A 16,655-nucleotide genomic window follows, 5' to 3' on the forward strand; every position below is an offset into this window, starting at 1 on the left:
TACACCCATCAGTACTCCAACCGTACTTCCAACAGTGGGGTCATCCAGAGATAGACCTATTCGCCAAAAACGCAAAATGCCAAAGCTTTGCCGCCAGGTTCCCACATCCACGGTCGCAGGGCAATGCGATATGGATGAACTGGTCCGGCAGATTTGCGTACGCTTTTCCCCCAGCGCCATTAATACCGCTAGTGGCACGCAAACTGCGACAGCACTCACTGACACTCATCCTAGTTGCTCCAACGTGGGCGCGCCAGCTTTCTGGAACTTTCCGTGGTGCCGCATCAACGGCTGCGGATAAAACCTGCACTCTTAACGCAGAGCCATGGCGAAATTCAGCACCCAGACCCGCAACAGCTGAACCTGGCAATCTGGCTCCTGAAGTCTTAGTGTTTGGCTACCTAAACCTGACACCTGACTGTATGGAGATCATCAAGGAGGCCAGGAGACCCACTACCAGAGCTTGCTATGCAGCTAAATGGAAGAGGTTTGTCATTTACTGCAACAACAATAACATTAACCCGCTAGACGCATCCATTCAAAACATAATCTGTTACCTCTTACACCTATACCGATGCAATCTGGCATACACCTCAATACGTATCCATTTAACTGCAATAGCAGCCTATCTCCAGAACAGGCAGCACCTGTCCTTGTTCAGAGTGCCTGCCATCAAAGCTTTCTTGGAGGGACTTAAACGAGTAATTCCCCCAAGACACCCACCAGCACCGGTGTGGAACCTCAACCTGGTCCTCACCCGACTAATGGGTCCACCCTTCGAACCTCTCCACTCATGTGAGATTCAATTCCTCACCTGGAAAGTAGCTTTCCTAGTAGCAATCACTTCATTAAGAAGAGTTAGTGAACTCCAGGCACTAACCATTCAAGAGCCATTCATACAGGTTCACGCAAACAGGGTCGTACTACGTACCAACCCCAAATTCATGCCTAAAGTAATATCGCAGTTCCACATGAATCAAACTATTGAACTGCCTGTTTTCTTTCAAAATCCACAAAATGTCGCTGAGAGAATGCTCCATACACTAGATGTAAAGAGGGCCCTCATGTACTATATAGACAGAACTAAGGACTTTAGGAAGACAGAACAACTTTTCGTTGCCTTTTCTCCACAACACAAGGGCAACCCCATTTCCAAAGCAGGTATAGCCAGATGGATCGTTAAATGTATTCAAATTTGCTATCAAAAAGCTAAACGCACATTAACGATTCCCCACGAGCCCACTCAACACGAAAGTTAGGGGCGTCCATGGCTTTCCTGGGAAACATTCCTTTACAGGAAATATGTAGAGCAGCCACATGGTCCACTATACATACATTTACCAAACACTACTGCGTAGATGTACACTCAAAACAGCAGGCAGCTGTAGGACAGGCTGTTCTCAAAACTCTTTTTCAGACTGCTGCAGCTGGCATTGGTAGCCGGCGCTAATAGGAGGTACTGCTATGTATTCTATGCACAGATATGAATTCAGCAGCCCACATGCCTCGAACTGAATATGCTACTTACCAGTATGCATCTGTTCTTGGCATGTAGGGCTGCTGACATTCATATCGCCCACCCTCCTCCCCGGCGCCTGTAGCAGCTGCAGCTCTCAGAATTACTGTATAGCATGGTCATCACTTACTGTATCTACTCCATCATTGCCACAATGGCGAAAAACAATCTAAGGATGGAGAAGATGCCCATGCGCACTGTGGTCCAGGGGAGGAGTCACCTATCTCGTGATACTTCGAAGACTCTTCCAGGACAACAACGTGCAAACATCCGGACCCAACACTAGGCGGCGATCTATGCACAGATATGAATGTCAGCAGCCCTACATGCCAAGAACAGATGCATACTGGTAAGTAGCATATTCATTTCTAAATACAAGTGTTTAAATATTGACAAATAGCTACGTATTATAAATATCTACTATGCCATAATCAATCAACTTACAACTCTGGATTATGTTTTGCGGCTGCAAAAGAAGAATCCGACTCTAGAAAAGAGCACCTGCATCACTGAATGGACACTTGTAAATAACTCACAAAAACGAAACTAATCTATCAACGGGTGTGGTTTATATACTTTTTTGTTATTGTGTAGTCTATGGAAGGAAGATATGGCTCTCCCATTTAGATGTCACGTTTTACAGTTGACACGTGCCCATAATTTAACTGTTTAACTTGTGCACGTGTTGGGAAAAGTTACAAAAATGTGATGCGGTAAAGGTTTCGATTTCGGTCCAAACACGTATAAGGTCCTTAATATGTACATGCGTTGGAGTGTTTTAAAATTGATACGCGGCAAACCGTGTCATTTCCATTCTCATGACTAAATACATCTATTAATTGCCGTAATTCTAAATAGAAGACATAAAAAGAAATAGCTTTCAAAATAGAAGAAACAAAAACGTGCAAATATTTCTCATCAGTATGATTTTAAATTAAAAAAATACGAGCATTCGTAAAGCGTAGAGTTACCCCTGGAAAGGTCTGTCGGCGCTTGGGGGCGTCGGGAAGATTAAGCAAGGTGTTGCCCACAGTGACACAGTGGTGGGCTAACGTGCCGCTGTAGCCGGGCATCGAACTGTGAACGCTGTTGTTCGAAGTCAGGTATCATAGCTTCTGCGTCACACTATTTCCATACTTAATTGTCGTGTCATTTGAGATGTCATCAGTGATGTCACTGGCCATGTCATGAATGATGTAATATGTGACTTCATGAGCAGTGCATTGCGGGTGTGCGAGTTATAGTTAGCTGAACTTACTATAACAGTGGATTTTCTGTGGTTTTGTACGAGTGAAATGTCCAGCTAACTATAACGTCCCTGAAACCTATGTTTTTTTTTTAGTGAATAATTAAATAAATAAATAATAATAATAAAAATAAATATATATATATATATATATGCAAATTCACTTAAAAAACCATAGGTTTCACACAGGTTATAGTTAGGTGGATATTTCACTCGTAAAAAAAACAATGAAATTCCCCCGTTATAGTTGGTTCAGATAACTATAACTCGCACGCCCGCAATCCACTGCTCATGACGTCACATATTACATCACTCATGACATAGTCAGTGGCATCACTGATGACATCACTGATGACATCATCCTTGTGATAGAGTGGCGGTCGCGTGAGTTATAGTTATCTGAACTAACTATAACGGGGGAATTTCATTGTTTTTTTACGAGTGAAATATCCACCTAACTATAACCTGTGTGAAACCTATGGTTTTTTAAGTGAATTTGCAAGGTTTTTTAAATGCTAATTCCTAACTATAACGTGTGTGAAACCTATGGTTTTTTAAGTGAATTTGTACGTTTTTTAAAATGCTAAGTTATGTATTTATTAATTTTTGGGGTTTTTTTCAAGGTTTTTCACCGTGCGCCCACCACGCGATTTTTTTCAAAAAATATAAATTGTTTTTTTTCCACTTGGGGGTCCTTCTGTGACCCCTGACAAAGGCTAGGGGGTCAGGAACTCTCTTCCCTGCCCCCTTTTCACGTTTTCCACCTTTTTTCCCCCTTTCCTTTTCAGTGCGAGAGACAAAATGGCGGCCGACACTTCCTGATTTCGACCGATTCGAATGTTTACCGACATCTAACAACCAATCAGAATTTCGCTCGTGCACGGCACCTCTTGCGCACATGCGCGCACCGTGCGCGCACGGTGCTCGCGTATAGATATTTATATGCTTTTAAATGCTATTTTCTCAGGAAATACTGAACAGATTGACACCAGACCTGCAAAAGGCACTTCCCTGACCCGAGGACTACCTCTCTGCCAAATTTCAAGTAATTCTGTTCAGCCGTTCGGGCTGTACCTTCGACTAAAGGTCCTATGGAAAAATGCATGGGGAAAACGTGTTTTGGGACCCCCTTTTTTCTCGGCCCCCGCTTGACGAATCACCCCGAGAATTTCAGGGTAGGAGCTGAGCGGAGCGCCCCGTTTGTTTTGAAAATTTCGCGAGGATTCGTCAACCGGCGCCAAAGTTATTCAAAATAGAATTTTGAGATTTCCTATGGAAACACGATCCTAACTATAACTATCTACTGGCGACCGACAGTAGATAATATATATATATATATATATATATAATAGAAGCGAAAGGCACAAAAGAAGGTATAGATCTGTGTTTCAGACGAATCAGAAGTGGAGTTTGATTGTTGTTGGATTTATATAGTACGGCTTATCACCCATGAGGGTATCTAGGCACTGTCCAAGGGCACAGGGAGAATAAGTGATTTCCCCAGGATCACAGAATGTTGAGCCGATGCAGAGAATCAAACCCGTATCTCCAGGTACCGAGTAGCCGCTCTGCCTGCTGCGCCACATCCTTCCTTTAAGATGGCGTTTGGTTTAGTGGATGAAATACTTCTGAGTCTTTACTTGGCAGTGGTGGACAAGGGATTTTGTATGAAGTGAGTGATTGCTTTTTCCCCAGATATAGAAAAGAACCTCTATGAAATGACACAGATGCCACCCCACCCAGTAAACAACAGAACAACTTGTCAGACATCTAAGGGTTATAATAGTCCCTGATTTCAAGTGCTGACAGATTGAGTTGTGGTATGTTCAGCATGCAGTAAATATTCTGAGTTTTTCTCTAGGAATAGAATGTGGTATAGTGACTTGCGTGCAAAATTCAGTTTGTATTGCTTCAGTTACCGGTAATCGCATTACTCTGAGTCCCCCCCCCCACTTTCCTTCCTTACTCATTGAGGTATTCCTGCATCACCAGACAACCAATATTAGCCATGTCAAATTAAAGAAAAAAGTCCCTCTCACCTCCACTCCTCCCATTCATGAAACAAACTCTGCACGCTTTTGTTGTATTTGGCCTGGAGTATTGGGAGGAAGGGAGGGACCTAAGGAAGGAACGCGAGGGTAATGACTAAGAGTAAAATAGATTACCAGTAAGTAATTGAAGCATTACTTCGTATCCCCTCGCTTTCCTTGCTTACTCAATGAGATGCACCAAGAGAAACAAAACCCCAGAACAACTTCAATGCTTGACCATACACAAACTAAATTAAAGACACATACTTCAGCCCAGAAAAGAACCGCTCTTTTACTTCGATAGAGTATAAGAGTCATAAACCAAACACATTGTACAAATCGATTTTCTGTCCAATCCTGCAATGATTTACAAAGGTGGATGGTGAAGCCTGTATCGTGCCCTGCAAATCTCTCAAATAGATGTACCTAGTAATTCTGCAATGGATGAAGTCATTCCTTGGGTAGATGTGCCCTTTACAACCTCTGGAAAGGAATGGCCTCTAGCCTTGTAAGCAAGAAGAATTAGAGATTTGACCCAACAACTTTGAGAAGCCACTGCTGGTTTATACCCTTTCCAGCAGGAAAGAAATTTACAAATATGGACTCTGACATCCAAAAATCAGCTATCCTCTCAAGAGAGATCAGGACAGCCCTCCTAGCATCTAAATTGTGAAGAACCTCTTCTTTCTTAGAAACTTGGGTTGGGTAAAAGTGCGGTATACCGTTGGTAAAAATGAAGGAATGAGACATAAGATGATTCTGTCTTGAAACATTTTGACAAAAAGGGTGACTGCATGATGATGCCGCTAACTCCCCCAATCATCATCCTGAAGAGATTGCTTCTAGAAAGAACGTCTACATCAATAAGGTTTTAAAATTCCCCTGTACTGAAGGCTCAAAAGGAGGGAACTTTAGTGCTTCTAAAACCAGAAGAAGAGCCCTAGAAAGAAGTTGACAAGGAGGATCAGGATGAATATTTATAAACCCCTTACAAAATATAGGCACCAAAGACTCCGAATCAAGCAGATGACCCCAGGAGGACCGGAATGCTCTAATAGAGGCCCATTGGATCTGAAGAATGGAAGTTCTTAACCCAGAAATAGCCCCATCTTGCAAGAAGGAAATAAGCAGATATAAGTCCGCTTGAGTAAGCCTTTAAAGTTGATGGTCGGAAATCTTCATTCCTCCTCCTTTAAGGATGTCAGGAGACGAAACCAAGATGAGCAGGCCCATGTCGGTTGAATCAATATCGCAGTCCCTCCATGCCGCCGGGCCTTACAAGAAACTTCAAATGAAGAGTAAAAGAAGGAAAAGCAAAGAGAAGCCTCGGGGGTCACCTGCAGGAAAGAGCATCTACACCCATGCCTGATGTTTCTTCCTACTGTATCAATACCTGTCCACCAGTGCATGCACACTGGTTGTGAAAAAGTCAAATACAGGTAACTCTTGTTTCCTGACAATCTGAGAGAAGATTGCTGGATGACGGCAAACGTTTGTTGAAGAGGGAATGCCCCTGCTCAGTGAGTCTGTTATGACATTGAGGAACTCCTGAATGTGGATTGCTGAAATTGAGGTAATCTGTTTTTTTGCTCATCTAAATATCCTGTGCTGCGGCAACAAATGATGGACGGAATGCTGAATGTATCAAACATTTAATCCCAGTCATGAGATCTGGGTAAAATCCATAGTTCCTTTGCTCACTGCGCCACCCCAGGTTGGACCCAGCCATATGCAAATCAGTCTTGACCCTGTTCCTCATGGGAACAGTCTAGCCCGAACTGCCAAGCCGGGTACATCCTGGACCGGAAACAAGCACCCTGGGACCAATTTCAGGGTAAGATCCCTCATCAGCTAGGCTAACTTAAATCCAGTGGCACAGCGAGCAAGGGACCCATGTCTGGACATACCCATCCCACTTAGGGCAAAAAGTGCTGAGGTAACAAATGATGTACGGAATGCTGAATGAATCAAACATTCACCCCCAATCAAGAGATCTGGGTAAATCCATTGTTCTTTTGCTCACTACGCCACCCCAGTTTGAACCCCGCCATATGCAAATCAATACTGATTTGCAGATGGCTGGGTTTCAACTGGGATGGCATGGGGAGCAAAAAAAACGATTAGTTTAGGCCCACATCCCTGTACTGGGGATGAATGTTTGACATTGTTCAACATTCTATCCATCAAATGTTCTTTTTGCATCTGCCTCCCCAAGTGGGACAGGTATGCCCAGACGTGGGTCCCGTGCTCTCCATGCCACTGGAGTCAAGCTAGCCTGACTGTCTTGGGGTAATACCCTGAAACCAATCCTAGGATTCTTGTATGTGCTCCAGGGAGGACCTGGCCTGGCAGTTTGGACTGGACTCTTCACATGGGGAGCAGGACCAATACTGATTTGCACATGGCTGGGTTTAAACTGGAATGGCATTCTGAGCAAAAAAAACAATGGATTAGGCCCAGATCTCTGTACTGGGGTAAATGATGGACATTTTTCAACATTCTGTCCATCAATTCTTCTTTTTGCATCAAAATATCCTACTGAGCTCTTTACCAAGGAGTCTGATCTTGTCCCGGCTTCTTTTATCAGGTAAGCCTGGGTGGTAATAATGTCTGTCTTGATTAATATCACTCTCCCGGTTATGTGATGAGAGAAGGCTATCAGAGCTTAATGAACAGCCTCCTACTCCTTCTAGATGGATGTGCTCCTACTGTGACTTAGAGACCCCCTGGGCTGATGATGCCTGAGGTAAGCTCCCAAAACTGAAAGAGTGGCGTCTGTTGTGATGACTAAGGGAGCATTATACTCAAGTGAAACCACTTTTTACAGGTATGATGGGATCAGCCACCAATGAAGATGTTGTCTCACTTCCTGTGACAATTGACCCTCTGACATAGATTCATCGTTAAAGGATTAGAATTAATCTCACTAGATTCTAAAAGTGGAACCGAGCCAAGGGATGAGAACGATGGTGGAGGCTACGTCTCCTTGAACCTGAATACACAAGGAAAAAAAATATGAGGAAACGTTGAGAGCTGTTTGATCAAGGAGAGTTCTTATGTATGACTGGATCTTTGTAATCCTCGGCTGAGCCAAAGTAACCAAATCTTGGTCTGTACAGAATTGAGCTCCTATAAAAAGTCAGTCTTGAGACAGAACTAACAGTGATTTTTCCAGGTTTAATAAAAATCCCTGGTGCTGCAAAAAGCTTAAAACTCTTGAATGTGCAGCTGGACCAACTCCTCTGAACCGTGTTGATTAGCCAGTTGTCCAGATAGTGGTGAATGAAACCGCTGTCTTGATGAAGCAAGGTGACCAGCAAAGCCAGCACCTTTTTGTTAATACTCTTGATGCAGATGTCAGACTGAAAGTAAGAACTACAATGCAGAAATGATGTCCCCCTATTGAGAAGCACAAATGTATCTGATGCTCTGTCGCAATAGGGATATGGTGGTAGGCATTCCGCAAATCTATTGTAGTAAGAATCTGAAAACCAAAAGAATGAGGGTAGAGGCTATTAGAGACCGCACCCAACAAATGAACAGTGTCTCAAAGTATCGAATAGTGCAAGGAACCAAGGAGCACTTCCCTCTATACTCCTTAACTAGGAACAAGTCCTATAATAACATTAAATGCAAAAGGTTCAGCACTATACAGTATAATATAAACATGCCATATCAAAGTTCAAGACAATTAGCACATGAAAAGACATCTAAATCCAAGATGTGAGTTTCTTGAAGTAGTTTCTCTTTATTTTTCTTAAAAGGATTTTTCTTTATTTTCCCCAAAACAGAGGATCATAGCCATAGCTAACGCGTTTCGTCTCCCGAAGAGACTTCTTCAGGGCTTCACACTGTGGCACAAGGCAAGTTCATAAGATGTTTGCACAGTTCAGGTGCTTGAAAATCCAATATTCGGAAAACCTCTATATGGTGTAAAATCTCAGCAGTGGCATGGTAACCCGCAACTTGTGTGGTCCTCGTGTTTCAATTCGAAGCTATGGCTATGATCCTGTGTTTTGGGGAAAATAAAGAAAAATCCTTTTAAGAAAAATAAAGAGAAACTACTTCAAGAAAAGTCTATCTGGTAAGCATCCTAAGACCCACTGGTTGCTAATGTATTGAGCTCTGCCATCTGCAAATATATGAATCCTTCCACCAGCTGGATCCCATTGAGCTAGAGAATTGGACTAGTCATGACCTTTCTTAGATCCTCCCTTGCATCGATGTTCCTTGTTTGCATCTGTGGCTGGAATCTCCTTTGATAAGGAAATCTTTAGTGTTTCTCATGAGACTATCTGGATGAATGACCCAAAGATCTGTGATGGTATGAAGATGAGGATAGTTTGCCCTCATGGGGAAGGGCATGCTTACACCTTTAAAAGCTTTGGTTATCATCTCATCTAATTTCTCCCCGCACAGCCCCTTGCCATTAAGGGTATCTTCAATAAAGACATATTTTCCGATGCACCCAATCTCAATTTTCCATAGGTTTCTTCAGGCCGCAGCTACTGCTGTAGGAGCTACATAAGGTGTTCTCAGGACATCAGAAAAAATGTCTTCTAAGAATTTTGCCTTGCGCTCCATGGCAACGAGCAAATCTAAACATTCCTTGCCATCTTGTATGCCTCTTGACAGCCCATCAAAATCCTTTATTAAAGATTAACCCAAAAAGGCTGCAAAAGTGTCAGTTCTCAATGAAAGGTTTTGAGCTGCAAACACCTTCTTCAAAGTGCTGTTCACCTTTTTTGTCAGTAGCATCAAAAGGAGAACATTCCTGCGGGTTTAAAGAGGGTCTTCCAGTTAGGGTTGCCAAAATAGAATTCACATCAAGAGTATTGGGCAGAGTCATGTTTGTTTCATCCAGAAAAAATAGCTTCTCAAGAAACCTGGGTACTTCCACTCTAGCTCTTTCCATTCCCCCCAAATCATGTCTTTGAACTTAGAATTTAGTGGCATCGAAATCATTGGTGGTTTCATATATTGAGGCAACAGCATGTTTTCTTTATGCTGTCCCGGAAATGGCTGAAACCCCAAACTGTGCCTGATGTGGCTGGGAGTTTCTGGAATCTCCTCCCGTCTTGCTTATTTTCCTGAGGGTATCATCTGATGCAGAGGAAGATTCAGGAGAATGACTGTCAAAGCCTTTATGTGTCTTCTCTCTGTTATTTAGAGCTCATTTTTAATACTGCATCAATCATCTTTTGAACTTCCTCTGCCGTCATCAAGGCAGTCATCCACCATAGGCTAGGGAGACACAGGAGACTTATTCCTCCTGGCTGGAATGAGTCCACCCTCAACTGAGGAGGAGGATGACATGGACCTCCTCTGGCATCCTTCCACACTGACAAATAGCACAAGCCACAGAAAATTAGACCCGGTTAAATTAGGAAGTCTAATCCTGGAAATCAAACCAACCAGGTAAGCACATCCACGATCAACCAATAGATGTAGACATCTATTTGTACGAATCAACATGTTAATACAGAAGTATAAGTAACAATATAAGCATCAAGAAAAGTTGTGACCACTATCGGCGACTCACTTCCTTTCTTGCCGGCCGCTTTCTAAATATGCAGCAAAGAGCATCCAAAGCACCCCTCTGCACAGGGAAGGATAGCCCTAGCCATTCAGGACCCGCCGGACGCCATCTAGACTGCGCCTAAGGGAGAGTTGCCAGGACTGAGTTGCATGCCCCCATGCAAGCTGTTCCTTGCTTGGAATCACAATGGGCTGAAGATAGTGCCTCGCAACCCTGGATAAAATAAAACACCATTGCTATGACTGCAGCAATCTCGTCCTACTAACTTGATGATGTATGATTCACCCTGCGCCCTGCACACAGACGCTTCCATGCTAGTAAGACAAAACAGAACAGGAGGAGTGGAGGGGAGAGGATTTTCTATTTTAATTGGACTAGTTATTGGTTGCCTGGTGAGACAGGACGGCCGCAATAAGTAAGGAAGGAAAGCGCAAGGGGGACGAAAGGGGTATGGAATTTATTGTGCATTAGAACCTCTCAACTCTCTTCCCCAATCTTCCCAGTAAATTCCAGTGGTGAATTTTGCCCTGCCAAAGTTTGCTAAGAGTGAATTTATTGGGTTGTTTTTGATTCTTGCAATAGTTTGAATTCGGGTACCTGCTCAGGGGTTTGCCAGGAATGACCCTATTGCTTACTGATAACCTTCATTCCCCTGATTCGGAGTCCTCCTTGTCCCAGTCCTTACTTGTGAGGCACCTCCGACAAAGGTTCACCACACCAAGAATTTCAGGTTCCAATACCTTTAATCTGTTTTCAATTTCTTTTGGAAATAGAATAAATTATTCTCCCACATATGTCTTCCTGTAGTCTTCTCTGTCCTCAGGAAGGTAAGCTGCGCTATGTTTTTTTTATGTTTTATATTTTAATTTGACTTCTTATCTCTTTGTCTGGCTGCATTCTAATGCACGTAAAGGTCATTAAACCTTTTACCCTTTTTTTAAACAAAATGTATTGAAAGCTTTGCCAGTAGTACCACATGCATCCAGTTTTGACAAGATTGCCTATTAGGTCTTATTTTTACAATGGATTTGTTGCGCTTTTTCTTAATAAAAATACCAACTGTATTTACATTGCAACTTAAGTTTCCCCCCTTCCTCGTAACATGAGTCGATACCATTTTGCAAAGGAAATATAATGAAGGTTAGCTTATTGTTGGTCATTTAATCTGGTGTTATCAGTATATCTCTTACAGTCAGAGGGGGAGCATACACAATATGAGCCATCAGGCGTGTGGGGATAAGCTAGGCAATCTGGACAGAAGGGGGTCGGCGCCAGGCAGCCTTCTGGAGTGGGGTGACCACAATCAGCAACTCACTTTCTTGCTTGCCGGCGGCTTTCCGAATATTCAGCAAAGAGCATCCCAAGTATGTGTTTCCAGGTCCTTCAAGGAGTCCACTAATACCTCCCAAGCCTGCGCTATGTCAGTAGTCCGAATGCCCCTCCTAGCTTCTCTAAGTAGCACTTACTCTTCTTCTTTTTTTTTTTTGTTTAAATTTGTTTATTGGGTTTTTACATTTCATGTTGCAAGTTGATACTTTATCATTAACATAGTTTAACATTCATTTGCTGGTGTTTGAATGATATCTGTAATGAAGAGTTCCACAATCCCATCGCACTTCAAACACACTGAAGAGGATACCTTACGATAGTCAGGGAGTTACCCTCTAGCTTAACGCTCCATACAATGGTGTGGTTTGTGATGTCTGGTTGGGTGGGTGTCCCTGGGAGCACTTACTCTTCTTATACCTCCCATTTCTTTAGCTCTTTCCACCACCCGACTATTTTGGGCCCTCTAGGGAATTTCCAGTTTCTTGTTATCTTGTGCTTTGCAAGTATAAAGGCGAAGTCCCGGAATCTACTTGTGACCTTTGTTTTGGCATTGTGAAGGAACCAGTTCAGTATGCAGTGTCCCATAGCACAGGAGACCTCCCTGGAAATCGTGTTTGCCACCACTTTTGTGACCTCCTCCCAGTAATGTACTAAAGAAGGACAGTCCCAGATCATGTGGTTTAACTCCGCACCTATGGCCCCACATCTCGGGCAGGCCGTTCCCTCTGTGTGGAAGTACCTGGTAATATGACCTGGGGTCAAGTGTGCTCTATAAAGGGAAAAGTAGTTAATCAGCTTGAATCATGCATTTCTGGATACTTTTGGTACTCTCGCCAAGATATTTCCTCAGTCTTTTTTGGTGTGGTGATTCCCAGATCTGTCTCCCACTGGTCCTTCAGCATCTCTAGAGGTTGTAGTGTGTTGTTGGGTATCGCTCTGTATAGCCTTAACTGTGCCTTCCTCCCTTATCTTATAGTGACAAGTGTTGCGTTGGTGTGGTTCTGACATACTGGTCTTCCAGTGTGTGCGGAGTGGCCCTGTCACTGCTCTATGCAGGAGAAAATGCCCCTGAGGGAGATCAAATTCTTCTCTGAATTCTTAAAACGGGAGGAGCGCACCATCGTGAAACATGTCCTATACGTTTTCCACACCTGCCTTCACCCACCTAGTCAGGCCCTCACAATTTCCACCATTTGGTAAGCAGGTCAACATCTTTAGGGATATGGCCGGGGAGTAGGGGATCCGGGTGCGTGTTTTTTGCAAGCAGCAGGTCCGGCAGCCCTGTGTCAACCTGAATTCTTGCGTGTCCCCTTCCGAGGTCTGCAGAGTTCTCAGAGATGCTCCCATCAACTTGGGAAGATTTGGGGCAAACGCCTCCACTGCTCGAGTTGGGGTGTGTCGACTCGCAAGCCACTGAGTGTACCACTGGAGTTGGACTGCTAGATAATAGGATTCGAACTCTGGTACTGCCAGCCCTCCATAATTAGATGGATGTTGTACTTTAGCTAGTGCCACCTGTCTGCGTCCTGAGCCCATAAGGATCGACGTGACTAAAGAATCAAGCTTTTTGAAGACTACTCTGGGAATCCAGGTCGGCAGTACTGTGCAGAAATAAAGTAGGCTGGGGAGGGCCACCATTTTTAGTAGGGCCACTCTGCCTACCACGAGAGTGGGAGCGTTCACCAAAACTGGGTGCAAGCTTGTAAGGATCTGATTGCCAGACCCACGTTACCGTTTAGTAAATTCTGACTGTCATAATATATTTTTACCCCTAAATATGGTAGGAAGCCAGGTTCCCAGCAAAGGTCCCCTAGTCCGTCTGGCCGGAGAGCGTCAGCCTCTCAGGGAAAGAGGTGCGATTCCTGCAAATTCACTCTTAAGCAAGACCAAACTCCAAATTCTCATAACATAGTCCTGGCACCCATCAGATCCACCTCTATGTCCCTGAGAAATAAAATGAGGTCATCAGTCTATAGGGATATTTGGTGTCTGTGGTTGTCAACTTGTATGGCCCTGTATCTGCCCTCTTTTCGTGCCAGGCAGGCCAATGGCTCCATTGCCAAGGCAAACAACAGAGATGACAGTGGGCACCCTTGTTACGTTCCTTGGCCTACTTTGTAACTCTCCAATATTGTCCGCCCTGTTTGAACTCTTGCTGTGGGTTCTATGTACAACAGATTAATCCATGCTAAAAAACCCTGACCCAGTTTCATTTTGGACATTACTCCATAAAGGAACCGCCATTCTGGGCTATCCAAGGCTTTTACGATATCACATTCAAAGGCCGCTGCCCTACCGTGTTCATGGGCCTCATACTCTAATATGGAGAGGAGCCGTCTGAGGTTCAGCGCTGTGTTTCTGCCTGGTATAAACCCTGCGTGGTCCGGGTATACTAATTTGGGCATGAGTGGGAGCAATCTGGAGGCCAGGATTTTACTTATTAAACCTTAGTAAACCTTTTACCCTTACATAGTGAAAGTATAGCATGGACGAGGCAGCTTTTGTTTGAACCCAGCATGAAATCACTCACCTGTTTCATCACTGAAGATGGTGCATGGATTTGAGTGAATAACACAGAAAACTTAGAGATTGAAAGAAAGTAGCATGCAATGACCATCCATATTTACTCCAGAGAGTGTGAATGGGTGGTATGAAATAACTAATCTTTATTATATTTTAGTGAATTGAGGGGTGGCATTAATTGGGGCTGCATTTTTTAATTTAAACCTACTGACTTTAGAGAGATAGCAAGAAATTGCTCAGCATTTCTTGCCCAAAAGGGAAGGCTGGCAGGAAACAACCCTATATCTGTATCCCACAGTGATGTTGAAGGATAAACCATTTATTTCTGGGACAATTGTGCTTGTGCTAGCAGCCTCCTCGACCTCTCTAACACTGATCACTCAAAGTGTGGATGGAATTAACCTGACATTTTAATACAGGGGCAATAGAATGATAGCAGGAATCACACAGACCTTTTTTTTATCTTGGAGCCCAAGGAGGATGAGCATGCGATGATCAGTGCCTTTCATCTAAGATCCATCTCTTTATGTTCCACAGTAAGTGGAGAGGTGGCACCACATGAACCATCCCTTTATTCTGCCCAATTTCCCTACAGAAACAGTTTAAAGATTACATAAAACAAACCATTGTTTTTACCCTGGAGACAGTGAAAGGTTTGTATTGAGCGAGTGTACTGTTTTCCTATCCGAAACATGAAAGTGATTTCAAGAAATTCCCTGCGATGTAGTGGATAATTTGCATTAAATGGTAGTGCCATTCTCTAGACACAGAAATGCACAATCCTTTTCCCCACAGACCACGGAGGGAGGTTTTTAGACGGAGCTATTCTGTTTTTATCTTCTCTAGTGTCATGTGTACCTTCTCCGTCTTCTCTCCCTTTCTCGCAGGATGGTTCTGGAAGGGAGCACAGCTGACGCGGTGTCCTCACAGACCCTGGATCTCCGCCGCACCTGTGCCAAAGCCTCTCAGATCTTCTCGTCTCCTGGGGAGGCCTTCATATTAAATAAGGATTCGGTGAAATATGGTGAACTCATCGTATTGGGGTAACGATCATCATTGACTTTGTGGAGTCCAAGTCTGTTGTAAATTGCATTCATATATGTAGTGTACGGCTGACACTTATTTTTGGAAATTAACGAGTACTGTATTATGACAACATTTGAAACTTCAGGAGAGACAGTTTGAATGACCAAGAAACAGAATGCAAGCCACATTAGCAATACATTCAGTCCAGTGAAGGGTCAAAAATCCCAAAATAGTTTACAAATTATTGCATTTGGTTCTTTGAATTGGGATATCGAAAGAGGGACAAAAAGTAGTATGGAAGTATTTATGCATTAGATTTTATATCGAGGATATTTCTACTGCATGACCTTAGCCCTAAGTCGGAAGCAAAGTGCTTTATAGGGGCAACAGAGTTACGTGCCCTTATGTGTGTTACAAGTGCATAGGCAGACGGTTGATGTGTGAAATCCAGTGACTTGGCATTTGCGGTCAGGGAGGGGAGAAAAGACATCCAAGTGCATATTGTTCTGTGGTTGCATCTTACTCCTACGACTTGGTTGAAGTCTGGCTTGAGGAAGACAGCAGACTTTTAACAGTAGACTAGGGACCAGGCAGCAACGTGGATGCCACATTCCAAACGAGATATGGAAATTTGTCAACATACTAGTGTATGTGATCTCTTATTCAACCTGCAAGACTGCTAAATGTTCCAGGTAAAGCCTATAATCTTTTAAGTAAGGTTAAAACATTTTGGGGACGTGATACTTGACAGAAAAGGGTAAGATATGCACGAATATTTAGGCCTTGAAAAATTTTAATTATATAGCTAGCTCTGAAGGTCCATAACTTAACAGATCTTACAATAAAGTATTCGACGTGTAATCCTTCTGTTATTCAACTGAACCAAATAGACAGACCTAATGTCAGTGATTTGTAAATTGACAGCTCACAAATAACAAGCATTGGCATAGCCAATAGGTATCGCCTTTGGGACCTTATAAGTTTAGCCATGCAGCAGATTATCCCCTATTAGCATGCTCACACACTCAACATAGCCAATAGCCACAGGAGCGTTGCAACTTCAATACGTGATTACCGTAGCGTGACCCACACGTATATACGTGGTATATAATGTGGTGACAAGGTTACCGAGTATAAGGTAACGAGGTTGCCGTGTACTAACAAAGTGATTAATCAAAAGCCACATAAATGCTGCAGCATCAATACGTGATTGCAGTAGCAAGAATCCTCACGTCTCTATGTTGTATACAATATGGTGACAAGGTTGCCAAATTTTACTGCGAACGTGTGATTAAAAACTTCAGAAAGCTCGACTTACCGGAGTAGTTTCTATAACCTGCATGGCAGCTCGCAAGGAGAACAGCCCTAGCACTACTTGCAATGGTTCGATTTGGGATGGCTAAACCAGCATCACAGACAGTTACAGGTAGTGGTCGCCCAGGCAAG

At 43.4% G+C, this 16,655-nt stretch overlaps 1 protein-coding gene across 3 annotated transcripts in view; it reads left to right on the plus strand.

Moving 5' to 3' along the window:
* Positions 1–16,655, plus strand: part of PELI3 (pellino E3 ubiquitin protein ligase family member 3) — a 402,032-nt gene that overhangs the window by 116,073 nt on the left and 269,304 nt on the right. For all 3 annotated transcript variants that reach the window (XM_085625438.1, XM_085625439.1, XM_085625437.1), the window contains exon 2: positions 15,071–15,226. In XM_085625438.1, coding sequence (XP_085481564.1) covers positions 15,072–15,226 — 155 coding nt within the window. In that variant the 5' untranslated portion in view covers position 15,071. The remainder of the gene's footprint in view (positions 1–15,070; positions 15,227–16,655) is intronic.

Source organism: Triturus cristatus, chromosome 9, assembly GCF_964204655.1.
Source record: "Triturus cristatus chromosome 9, aTriCri1.1, whole genome shotgun sequence".
NCBI lineage: Eukaryota > Metazoa > Chordata > Amphibia > Caudata > Salamandridae > Triturus > Triturus cristatus.